General features: G+C 39.5%; 1 protein-coding gene across 1 annotated transcript in view; it reads left to right on the forward strand.

Moving 5' to 3' along the window:
- Positions 1–13,650, forward strand: part of LOC140994201 (protein diaphanous homolog 3-like) — a 165,945-nt gene that overhangs the window by 40,468 nt on the left and 111,827 nt on the right. The window contains exon 17 of the mRNA XM_073463751.1: positions 1,467–1,581. Coding sequence (XP_073319852.1) covers positions 1,467–1,581 — 115 coding nt within the window. The remainder of the gene's footprint in view (positions 1–1,466; positions 1,582–13,650) is intronic.

Raw genomic sequence — 13,650 nt, forward strand, 5'->3', positions numbered from 1 at the left:
GTTTTGGATAAGAAAATTTAGGCCGTGTATTTATAGTGGCCCTTTCTCTGCTCTTTGTTCCTGATATTCATTGGCAGCGCCTCAACAGTACAGATGTTTTACTAAGAATTAAACAACAACTTTCCACTTCAGTGCCAAGCCAGTAATAATTGAAAATAACAGATGATCAGATGCTATTGTCAAAACAGCCTTAGCTTCTACAGATGTTGCTCACTGCAGAGCAATATTAGTTCACACCACACGTGATATTAGTTTGTGGTTTGATTAATAATTTAATCTCGGATGAACATCTGTACAGGTGTTTAGCAAACTAAACCATATGTTTGGACTTTTTAGTAGGACATAAGGAGCACTTATGGCACAGCTGTATGAGACCCCGACATATGGTTATGTTTGGGACAAAGCTGTTTTGAAACTTCTTAAGATTTCAAACTTCTAACTATTGCTGACTGGCTCAGCCAGTTTTAAAGAGTAGCGTCTTAACACTTTCTCGATCAGAGCTCAGTGATAAAATCATTTTGGACAGACAGGAAGACCAGCAGCAAAGTCCTAACACACTGTTGGCTTGTCACTTTCTTATAACTACTGTGTTAGCAAGCAGTTGTCAGCATATACTTTGAGCAGATACAGGGCCACATGGGCATCCCATTAGTGTCACATTTCAACTGACTCAAGTGGGACCTCTAGTCCAATATTCACAGGCATTTCAGCCTGACTAAGTCCTCAGAACAATATATTGTTTTTTAGCTCCAATTGCCCTGTCGAAGCTTAGTGTTGCCAGTTACAACCTTCAGTTTGATTTTAGGTCCAAAAACTTGCAGAGTAGGGTGATAATTCTAAAAGGCATCAGCAGTGCGAGCAACCCTTTCACGTAAAGGAAGTGTTTTGCTTCTAAATAAAGCTTAATGGAGCTCCCATTGACTTTAAAAAAGGAACGTATCCTTTATAACCCAAAGTGGTGTGTGTGTGTGTGTGTGTGTGTGTGTGTGTGTGTGTGTGTGTGTGTGTGTGTGTGTGTGTGTGTGTGTGTGTGTGTGTGTGTGTGTGTGTGTGTGCGTGCGCGCAAAAGAGTTGATACATAGAGGTAAAAACCCACAAGAATTGCATTGGATTGTACTTTACTGTCAGCAGCTGTTCACAATCATCTGGATCATAGTTACTGACAAAAAAAACAATGGGCTTGTAATGATAACAGTAATATAAATCCAGATAACGACATTAATTGGCAGGCTAACAGTTGTAATATGAATTTACTTTGGGAATTTACTTTGGGAACCAAACGTTTTGGGATCTTTGTGCAGCAAGTCCATTTGGATTAACTTTTGTGGCTTTAACATGTGACCAATGTCTGATTAGAATGATGTATTTTCTTTACATTGACATTTCCCTCTGTTAGCCGCCATAATCTGTAAAACACAGAACCACGTGTCAACCTAATATGCTGAACTATGGATGTGTGTTTTCAGATTCGCCCCCAGGAAATGTCAGAGGGCTGTTTCTGGGTGCTGGCTTGTGAGGACCAATACGCAAAACCAGAATTACTCAGCAGAGTTGCTGTCACTTTCTGTTCACAACGAACAGGTCAGACTCTAACTTCAGTTTTTATATATATTTATTTATTGTCCATGTACCTATTCTGAGACAGCTATGTTGTTAACCGGCAGATGTTTTAACTTGTTATTACATGATATATGTCTCTGTTTGTTTCAATGAGCTTTACTTCTGTCTCCTTGGCTCATGACTGTGGCACATTGGATTAAATTTTCAGTGTGGTGTTCGGGAAGAAATGGCAGAGTTTCTCAGTTGAGCTAGAGTGGTGAAACAAGGAAGAAAAATGTGAATGCCTCTCTGTTTTTGTGTTGTGCATGCATCTGTGCTTGTGAGTAGTTGGCAATGTGTCTTCATTGAGGAGGAATTGCGTGAGAAAGATACAGGCAAGTGTGTGAGTGCTCGTACCAACCCTCTAGGCTACTGTTAGCAAACAGTTTGCTTTTTTATCACTTTCAGTGAATGGGTAGTGAGATATCTATTACAGAAATCATCTCTTATTTTTTTAGAGTTCAATTTGGTCCAATTTCCTCTGCTGTTTCAAGCGTAGGTGGAGGTCCTATGAATGCTAAATTAACTAGAATGCTGATTTCTTTTCAATGTCTCATTTATTTCAAAGTTTCCTTGGCCAGTGCCATCCCTGGTGTGTTCTTTAAATGCACTAGTGGGAGATATGGATCAAGCTTATATTACTACAGCACTACAACATCCATGTGATTTTCATCATTATTTAAAACTATGTGCCAAAGCATAAAACTCATGATCAATCCATTGAATTGAATTGAAAACTGAAATAATGCCCAATTCCATCTGAATAGACCACATGAGTATTGTCTCATGTCCCATGTCTTTCCCCCTTTCAGCAGTTTTAGTAGAGTTCCTAACATATCAGTTTGCAGTCCCCAGGGTTGTCGTGCTGTTTCGGATTTTGGTGCGCTATTCTGACTATTCCTAGTGGTAATGCTGCGTGTTGAGAAACCATACAGTTACATCCTCACACATTAGTATGGCTGGCAAGATCTGGAATATTCATGTACAAGGTTGCTGGAATGATTAAAGCTTGAGCACAAAGTAGCAAGAGATGTTATCAGTCTTGTCCTCTCCTGTGCTTGGTCTATTAGTCCCTCCTCTGATGATTTATTCACATGTCTCATGTTTTCTTTCTTGTCTTGTCACTGACTCAGCTAGCTTACGCCAATTTGAATTATTCATCCAGGTGTTATCTACCTGTCACAACTCTATGCTGCTCCTCTCAAGGCACACAAGACCTCCCCCCTTACACACAAGAACACCCTTGTTCCCCATCCTCAAGGTGTTGAATAATGGAGGCAAATCTAAATGGCAAACAGGTAGACAGACAATCAAGCAGGTGTTCTCTGGATAGGGCTGAGGAAGGCTGTCCATCAGCTGACAATTGCTGGTTGGGCCCAGAGCCTGTATATGTCCACACACAGTATTTTACTTTACTGTAATCGTGAAACACACTTTGCGTCATATAAAGAGGCAATCCAAAGCACTGCTCTGCAGTATGCAGACCAATGTACAGTATGTTACTGCTCATGGGTAATGCATTTCAGATTTGATGAACAATGCATGAAACATTAGGCTAAAGCAAACTCATAGTTTGAGTCCATTTTCTTAGTTGTGTTTCCTCCCTTCTCTGCGGAGGTTGTAGGAGCAGCATGACTGATGGGTTGAGCTGTTGGACCCAGTTGCTACTGCTGCTTTGTGTCAGCGAGCATACGTGTGTGCATACGTGCGTGTGGGCATGTCCTCTTATTAACACAGCCATGTAGCATCATGTTTCATCTCACTTAAGAGCAGCAGCATCTGGATCGGCATTAAACATTAAAAAGGACACGGTATGAAACAGAATTCACTCGCTTTTTCCTATTAAATATTCATTTATATCCCTTGAAACTTCCTTATTTGTTCGTGATGGTTGTGTCTCTTGCTGTTGTTTTCTAAGAGAATGCCTGCCATCCTGTATACAAACTGAGAGTTTGGATGGGGACTTGGAACAGTTTGTTTTGAGACTGTCATTGTTGTATTTTTGGCAGACCTCAAGTTAATCAAGCAAAAATATAAATAGAGTGATTGGTTTTTATTATTTTTGAAAGTGTTAAGAGAAGGCTGAATTACACATTCAGCCTGAATCCACAGTATAAAACTGCATTTGGAGAAGAAAACCCATTTTTATTTGACTAAGTAGACAGTAAATTCACAGTGGTAATATCCTTTATTGCTCCTCTGTTTATCTATTCAGAGTAGGATTTGGTTTTTGGCAAAGGGTCAGTGCCACTTTAACACATGTCCTCAGTGAGCAAATTGTGGTAAATGGGTGTTTTTACTTTTGAGTGAGCGGGTCAGAGTGAACAAAATTAAATAAGACCATACTGAATAATATGAGTTGGTTTATGTGCTTCTCTCAAGTCTCTGCTTATTAGCTGCAAAACCTTTGATACAAATGTCCTGTCGTAAACAATAAAAATTAATGGAGCCTTTCAATTAGGGACAAAATGGTGAGAGGATGACATTTTGTTGTGTTTTTAAGGTTATGTCTTTAGATTAATAGAGCAATTGCAGAGTTACATTAAGCACAGGGGAATTGACAGCCCATTTTGCATGTTAGAGGGGGTAAAAAGAAGCTACGTCCTGTAGAATTGCCTTTATAAATTGTGTGTTTGCTTGTGGATGTTGATTTATCATGTAAGAATACGAAAGGTTGCATTCCATTGGGTTTTCCCCCATGGTAGAGGTTATCTCTCATTCTCTTTTCTTGCCTTTTAACATTAACAATATCCCACATTGCTTCCATATAGGTTATCAACTACTTTGCAAGGTGTTTTTTTTACTTGTCTCCTCAATATTCTTGTCTCACATGTCTCCGTTTATAACAACTTAAGGGCGAGATCCATTTCCTTTTTATTGACTTGGAAAAAATAACCCCTAATTATAGGGCCTGCAAAGAGCAGCAGAGATCAATTGATTTTGTTTGTAAACAATCAAAAACAGTCGGATTAAAAAACTTGTCCCAGTAAAAAGACAAGTTTATTTACCACCTTTATGGTGAAATTGTTACAGACAACTTAAACCCTTAAACTTACAAATAATAGAAAGAGAATCTAATCTAGAGTGAGTTTTCCTTGCGTTTCCTACCTTCCTTTGAGTTTCCTACCCATTAGTGGTCCATTTTATCAACCTCAATTTATTTGTTTGTGGCATAATAGTAATTGAGTTCCAGTAAGGTCCACACAGCATATGTATCATCTTGACACATACCTAGGAGTTTAAATAAGAATTTTCTTTTTCAACTTCTATGAGATGGGTTCTTGTTCTGCCTAGCTTTGCCCTTTGCAGTGCCAGGTACTCAGCACTTAAGAGTGAATGAGTCTTTACAATTTTTCTTCCAGCTACAGTACTGTGGAATGATTTCTGTTAAGCAGCTATGGTCAACTAAATATTCTCTACTAAAGCTATTTATTCTAAACAAAAACAATCCTTGAGTGAAAGAATTTGTAAATGATCACTCATTTCTCTTTGCTCATACTTAAAGGAATAGTTCACTCTAGAACGAAATTCAGTCATTATCGACTCACCCTCATGCTGATGAGAAGTCCGGTGTAGTTTCTTATTCCTCAAAGTGCAGCTGGAGACCCGCGGGGGTACCCTCCTGCAGCAAAAATCCATATAACGGGCGTCAATGGTGTCCGAGACGAAAAGGTTCATAAAACTACACAAAAACTTTGTAATATTCCTCCATACTGCTCGTCCGCTGCAATCCAAGTGTCCTGAAGTGGTGACATCCAGAGTTTACTTGAAACGACGTCATTTAGTACATTTTTCTAGCCTAAACAGTCACTATACTGTATTTGCCTGGAGGCATGCTCCCACGTGCACGCGAGTCTCCCTCACAGCCGCTTGTACTACGGAAGCCGCGCCAGACAAGATCAACGAGAACTCGCGATAGATACACACCAGTATTTACATCCTGCTGTGAGTGACACACAAACACAAGAGGGATCTGCCTGCACTAGTGATTTATAACTTTGAAACTCACAGCAGGATGTAAATACCGGTGTATATCTATCGTGAGTTCTGTTGATCTTGTCTGGCGCGGCTTCCATAGTGCAAGCAGCTGTGAGGGAGACTCGCGTGCACGTGGGACCGTGCCTCCAGGCAAATATAGTATAGTGACTGTTTAGGCTAGAAAAATGTACTAAATGACGTTGTTTCGAGTAAACTCTGGATGTCACCACTTCAGGACACTTGGATTGCAGCGGACGAGCAGTATGGAGGAATATTACAAAGTTTTTGTGTAGTTTTATGGACCTTTTTGTCTCAGACACCATTGACGCCCGTTATATGGATTTTTGCTGCAGGAGGGTACCCCCGCGGGTCTCCAGCTGCACTTTGAGGAATAAGAAACTACACCGGAATTCTCATCAGCATGAGGGTGAATCAATAATGACTGAATTTCGTTCTAGAGTGAACTATTCCTTTAACTCATATCTTGGCTCTATTATGAATAAATACGACAACCCAAAGCTTGATGACACTTCAAATTATTCTCAGCACTGTATATTGTGTTTCTGGACTCATTACTGACTTGTGTAACTGTTTATACCTCAACCTGATGAGCATCAAACACCACTATCCATTCAAGGAAACAGCCTTATTAGTCAAGAGGTGAATTTGCTGAAATGACTGTGTGCATTAGCCATGGCTATGTCTTTGTTAAATTAAAGCTGCTACACAGTGATTTAACTTGTTAAGCGATTATTTAAGTTCTCAAGATGTCACCAACTTAATCAGCAAAAATATGTCATGAACACACACATCAAGTAAAGATATTCATGTATGCATTTAAGTAATTTAAGTATACATGCTACAGGGAGAAACGCTGTAGGAGAGACAGGAAATATATATCAAGTCTAATTGTGCCCTGCTACATTAAATCAATGGTGGTGTTCAAATAGGAGGTACGTTGCCGCAGGAAAATGTTGATTTCCTATTCCCTCACTCATTAAACAGAAAAGCACTCTTCCTGTGTTGTTAATAACGACACCCAACTTGTGCACAAACAAACAGGTTGTCTGAAAAGTTAATCTCGCTTAAGTGATCTTTGTGGTCCCCAGACTTTGGTGATCCCCAGGCCTTTGTCTGGTGCCGCTATCAGGTTGACATTTCTATTTGTTTGTTAAAATATTGACAACTATCAGATATATTGCCATTAAAATTGGTACAAACCTTCACGGTCCCCATGGGATGATCTTAATCAGGTCATACTTTTGTTTGTAACCAAAGGTCTTATAAACTGATGATATTCCCATCAGCCTCAGCAAAATGTTGTGTTTTGTGCTAATTAGCACATGTTAGCATACTAAGACCCTAGCTAGACTGTAATGCTTTAAAGTTTTTAACAGTCTGAAGCAGATGCTCAATAAACGTTTTAGCTGAATATAATATAGTTAATGTTTGACAACTTTTAATGAATAACTGAAAAGGTAATCACTGATGTGTCAGAGGTTCGACCAACTTATACTTTCCAACCAATAGAGGTCATTGCAAGACATTTTTCCTCCATAAAATATCTAATGTGTAGTTGCTTTCAAGTGCTCCTGAACTGGAAGCACACTCAAGCCCTGCTGTTCTTTTTAAACACATTCTTCTTCTCCTTTCTTGTCTGCTCTCTTACAACACAGCTGTTATTCTGCAAGAGTCAGTGCATCCAAGTGGACAGTTTGCTTTGTGTTAGATTAGGCAGCTCTAGACTTTCAGCTCTCCGCTTAGGTTCACAAAACAACAAAACTTCTCACCAAAGCATGACAAATAGGAGGTGTAGAATTGTGGAGGGAATGTCAGAAACTCAGCCAGCTTTTAAATATTTCCCATGCTTACCTTTCGCGCTCAGCCATTTCAGGCAAATTGAAAGGTATAGTTTGAAGGATTCTTTTTTTCTCCCAGTAGTTTAAAGTTCTCAAAGAAAATCAAGTAGGTTTAATAGACCACTATTACCTATTTTGATGCTGTTGCCACTCCTTGTGCAGTGGTCTCCTGACCATTCAGGCAGTCTTTTAAAGCCACTTACCAAGGTAGGAGATGAAGACTTTAATATGTGTAGGATTTTGCCCAAGGGCTGCTCATGTACAGTTTCTCAATGAATGAATACTACTACTGATCGTGCCATTTAATATCTACTGTACTACTCTAATATCTTAACATAAGACCACAAACATGCGCGCACACACCACACTGTTTCCCTGCTTCTTTCTCTCTGCCCGCCCGGTCAGTTCACCCCATTGCAACTCCAGGCACGCACTCCTATTTCTTCCTCCTGGCTTACTGAGATTATAGTGAGATGTAGCTGAAAGGTTATGTTAGTTTATTTCATACAGATTTAATCTCATATCTGCCATGGAGCAATTTTCCTATAAACAGATAATGCAACTTGTAAACAACTACATACATTAAGTGGCTGTTTAGTGCAACATTTATGTGTTGTTGATTGCATTTTCTCACCAATGTGAGCAAAATGACAATAACCCCCAATACAGGGCAAGAGCTGAAATTTATTTAAAATGATTGTTCCCGTCTCTCACGTTTGCTCACAAAAATACTGTATCCTCATCTACTTTTATAATACAACCAACTAAATCAGGGTGCTTGCGTCATCACTGCTCTTTTTTTTTAAAGCAGTGACCAACAGATTCAATTAAAATCTAATTGTAAATTCTTAACTGTTAAAATGTCATATTTTGACTGCTCAGACATCCTCACTCAGAAAATACTCTCCATGTGCTCACGTTTTTTATGTTTAAAAGCCATTTATACCCTAAAGTTTAGGATGTAAACTTGTTAATGGTGATCTACACTGAACAAAAATATAAACGCAACACTTTTGTTTTTGCTCCCATTTTTCATGAGCTGAACTCAAAGATCTAAAACATTTTCTATATACACAAAAGACCATTTACCACAAATATTGTTCACAAATCTGTCTAAATCTGTGTTACTGAGCACTTCTCCTTTGCCGACATAATCCATCCCACCTCACAGGTGTGGCATATCAAGATGCTGATTAGACAGCATGAATATTGCACAGGTGTGCCTTAGGCTGGCCACAATAAAAGGCCACTCTGAAATGTGCAGTTTTGTCTTATTGGGGGGGTCTGGGGGGGTCAGAAAACCAGTCAGTATCTGGTGTGACCACCATTTGCCTCACGCAGTGCAACACATCTCCTTCGCATAGAGTTGATCAGGTTGTTGATTGTGGCCTGTGGAATGTTGGTCCACTCCTCTTCAATGGCTGTGCGAAGTTGCTGGATATTGGCAGGAACTGGAACATGCTGTCGTATACGCCGATCCAGAGCATCCCAAACATGCTCAATGGGTGACATGTCCGGTGAGTATGCTGGCCATGCAAGAACTGCTTCCGGGAATTGTGTACAGATCTTTGCAACATGGGGCCGTGCATTATCATGCTGCAACATGAGGTGATGGTCGTGGATGATTGGCACAACAATGGGCCTCAGGATCTCGTCACGGTATCTCTGTGCATTCAAAATGCCATCAATAAAATGCACCTGTGTTCGTTGTCCATAACATACGCCTGCCCATACCATTACCCCACCGCCACCATGGGCCACTCGATCCACAACGTTGACGTCAGCAAACCGCTCACCCACACGACGCCACACACGCTGTCTGCCATCTGCCCTGAACAGTGAAAACCGAGATTCATCCGTGAAGAGAACACCTCTCCAACGTGCCAGACGCCATCGAATGTGAGCATTTGCCCACTCAAGTCGGTTACGACGACGAACTGCAGTCAGGTCAAGACCCCGATGAGGACGACGAGCATGCAGATGAGCTTCCCTGAGACGGTTTCTGACAGTTTGTGCAGAAATTCTTTGGTTATGCAAACCAGTTGTTGCAGCAGCTGTCCGGGTGACTGGTCTCAGACGATCTTGGAGGTGAACATGCTGGATGTGGAGGTGCTGGGCTGGTGTGGTTTCACGTGGTCTGCGAATGTGAGGCCGGTTGGATGTACTGCCAAATTGTCTGAAACGCCTTTGGAGACGGCTTATGGTAGAGAAATGAACATTCAATTCACGGGCAACAGCTCTGGTGGACATTCCTGCAGCCAGCATGGCAATTGCACACTCCCTCAAAACTTGCGACATCTGTGGCATTGTGCTGTGTGATAAAACTGAACATTTCAGAGTGGCCTTTTATTGTGGCCAGCCTAAGGCACACCTGTGCAATAATCATGCTGTCTAATCAGCATCTTGATATGCCACACCTGTGAGGTGGGATGGATTATGTCGGCAAAGGAGAAGTGCTCAGTAACACAGATTTAGACAGATTTGTGAACAATATTTGTGGGAAATGGTCTTTTGTGTATATAGAAAATGTTTTAGATCTTTGAGTTCAGCTCATGGAAAATGGGAGCAAAAACAAAAGTGTTGCGTTTATATTTTTGTTCAGTGTATAATCAGCCTGTATTGGCTGAGAAGGTAGAACCAAATTAATGGTCAAAAACTTTTAACTACAAGCTAAAACTGAGACAGGGACCTATTTTATTTATTGAATCCTAGGTATATAAAATACATTTTGGATAAAAAACAGTAGAGGTATAGAAACTTTAACAGCAGTATTTCTGCTTTTTTTTTCTCTGATTCAAACAAAATGAGCATCTTGGGTGCTTACCATATCTTAAAGGTTAAGACATCGATAATGAACAGCAGCATCCCTGCTTCGATTCTGACCAGTGTTCTTTGTTTCATCTCCCTCCTCCGTCATTTCCTTTTATCTCTCTACTGTCTATGACAAAAGCATATAAATGCCAAAAATACTTAACAGAAATAAATAAGCATCCGCTAAACATCTTACACGTAGACTTTTGTTTAAATGATTTTATATAGCCTAAAGCTTGTAAGATGCTGTTTCGTCGGTTATCAATTTAGTTAGGCCTAAGAAATAACAAGGATTTTTCTTCCAAAATGTTAGAAAATGTATCCAAAGATGTACGCAACTTCATGCAAACACAGAACAGGTGACAAGCTGAGTTGTCTTTATCTTTGGATGGATACCCAACCTGAACCCATTTGGACCCGACAGGCTGGGCTGGGGTTGGACAAAAATTTAGAAATTATGTCCAGGTTCGGGCCGGATTTGGTCACGTCAAGTATGCGTATGTGTGTTGCCATAGATATATAAAATACAAAAAAAATGTTTTTAATTTTTTTTTTATTTAATATCTATGTGAAGAAAGCCTTTCCACAGTCATGGAGTCAGTCATTTACGCAGTAGATGTCTGTAATTGGGGTTAACAGGCAAGCTGTAACCATGGTAACAGCTGTGTGACAGGGTAATGCAAACTCAGTGCTTCAGCTTACATTAACTGCACCAGGCTCAAGTCAGGTTTGGTCATTAAAATAGAATGGCTTTTTGGTTCGGACTCTGTTACTACCCTCTTGGACTCATTCAAGTTCAGACCGAAAATGCAGCCCGAGTAGCACTCTAATATGTATCCTTTGCTGCAAAAAGGCTGTGTTAAAGCTGTGCCTTGTTCTGTGAGAATTACTTATATAATGCGGTAAAAGAGGAGCTGCTATATGACAGAAGTCATTCACATAGCTTTCATGTTGAAGATGAAAACCAAGGGGTTAACTAAAGTTAATCATCATATCCATGAGTGAGGATTATTCTATTGTGATTAATAGTCACAGATTATGAACTAAGCTTAGCTAATGATGCCACAATGTCTGCCTCTGAACTCTGAGCTTTAATATGTTCCCTTGACATCTGAAGGCTTTAATTGCTGTCTTTGTGGTTACTGTCTCATGCTGAGGATGGAGCCTGTATGGGTAGAGAGGAGTCCTTCTTCTCAGCATTTCATCAAGGAACTTCAAAAGAGAGAGAAGTGAAAGTGGCATAAGCTTCAGCACTATTGTAATTCACTGCAACAAATTGTCTGCTGACCCATGTAGTGAGTAGCAGAGAAGTGACTGCAAAAATCAGCATTTTTATGGTAATATCTTAACTTTCATGAATTCACACATAACAAACAACTTGCACTTTCTGTTATCAAAGTATTTTTGTTGATAAACACATGAGAACTTGGGCAGCGGAATTTATTTTTGTAGAAAATATTAACACATGCACACAGAATTTGATGTTAGAAAATAGTTTAACCTTTTTCAAGGTTTTGGATTTTTTTTTTCCTCTCACAAACATCTCAGAATTTACAGTCCCTGATTCTTCATGCAATCTTACAGAATCCTACGGGTCTTTATTACAATCACTGCTGTGAATGTGGGTCAAAACACATTCACCATGTTTTCAAGATATGACAGACAAGATCTCTACATAGTCGAGTCAGTATGCTAATGGGTGCAATGAGAGAGAATTGAGGCTCTGACCTGTGTTATCTGATGTGATGTGACTGTCATTGACTATTTATGTCACTAGTGACTCAAATCACCGATCACTGCTGGAACATTAAGACCATGTATTTCCATAAATTGACAGGTCTTACAATTCTGTAATTCTCTGTGATTATGAGAAACTTTAACTCTGCTCTGTTCGTACTTTTGACAAGTCTGTTATTGTAAAGTTCATAACAATGATACTTCTCCTCTTAATGCATACAAAATGTCTCTATGGACCGTAACATCACTTTATATTTAGTGAAATGCTTTCTGTTGTCTGTGCTGACAATGCTGCTGTCTGAAATATTGCTTGTTTCAAACATCACTAACCAGCTTTTCTTCTTTCTCTTGTTTGCTCTGTCTCTGTTTCTCCCCCATCTCCTTTTGTTTTCTCTTTCTTTCTTGCAACTTCTTCATGGCTGCATGATCTGCCTTCATTTTTGTGCTGGAGCAGAAACCAAAGGTTAGTATTTTTTTGCTTCCACCCATTTGATGCTTTTCTCCTTAACTAACAGTACCAGCTTCAATTGTCTCTGCACTTAATCCGGATTTTGAGTTCAAATTTTGTGAAATGTAGTTGAAACCAAATGCTAACACTTTAGAATACAGTTTGAGACAATATCGGTCCATCTTTGGCCATTTAAGTGACATTTTAAAACAGAAAATACTCATCATTAAAAGACATTAGTTATAATTTAATCATTTGATTCTTATTTCTTATTCTTAAAACCACTCGATGGTCAGGCATACACGATTACATTACTCGCCGATATTTTTTCACTCAATACCTATTCAAATGATGGACTTTACAATTACTCTCTGCAACACCACCAGCAGCGCCTGCAGTACAGGGGAGCTGGAGTTACATTTCACTTACAAGTTTAACTACAAGACAATGGTGGAGGATTTGTTGTCAAAGCCAAATTCAAAAGTGCATATTTGGCCATATTTCTGATTTAAACATGATGCTAACGTGCTAAACTCACTGAACAATGCACTTCCTGTAATTAGCCTACTTTAAAATACAAATCAGCTCATGTTTCACACGTTAAATACTTTTTAAGTAAAGCTGCAGCAGTAAGAAATCTTTGGTTTCCATTAGCAGTTCATTAACACAGTGCTCTACAGATAGTGAACATATTTTCTTGTAAAATGCCTGGGAAAAACAGGTGTAGTGGGTGGGAACACCTTGACGCTGCGGCAAAGCTAGAGTTCTGTTCTTCAACACTAACACATGAACATATTCCTTCAATTCACCTCCCACTTTAGTTTTTGTGGTGCAATGTTAAAACTTCTTGTACTTTGTCAAACTAGCAGGATCATTCATCCTGTCAGCTCTAAACTTGAACAGGAGTATTACAGGTGCATATCTGAATGGACTGCATTTCACACAGTAGTTCAAGGCTTCATTTCTTTCACATCTGACCTGACACTGGCTTTTTCCTTTACTGATGAGTGTGTGGTCTGTGTTCAGATTTTTTACTTTGAAAATTACAGGAAACTAAGAACTTCGATTCTTTTTACTTAAGGTGATTATGTTGGTGGCCTTGCTGTAAGCTCATAAAGGAGAAATGCCAATAACAACCATAATTTGCTTTTTTACTGTTTTCTAATTTGATCGTCTTTATGCTCATTGCCATAGGCCATAGGGCAAGTTACTAATTGA

This window comes from Pagrus major, chromosome 4, assembly GCF_040436345.1.
Source record: "Pagrus major chromosome 4, Pma_NU_1.0".
NCBI lineage: Eukaryota > Metazoa > Chordata > Actinopteri > Spariformes > Sparidae > Pagrus > Pagrus major.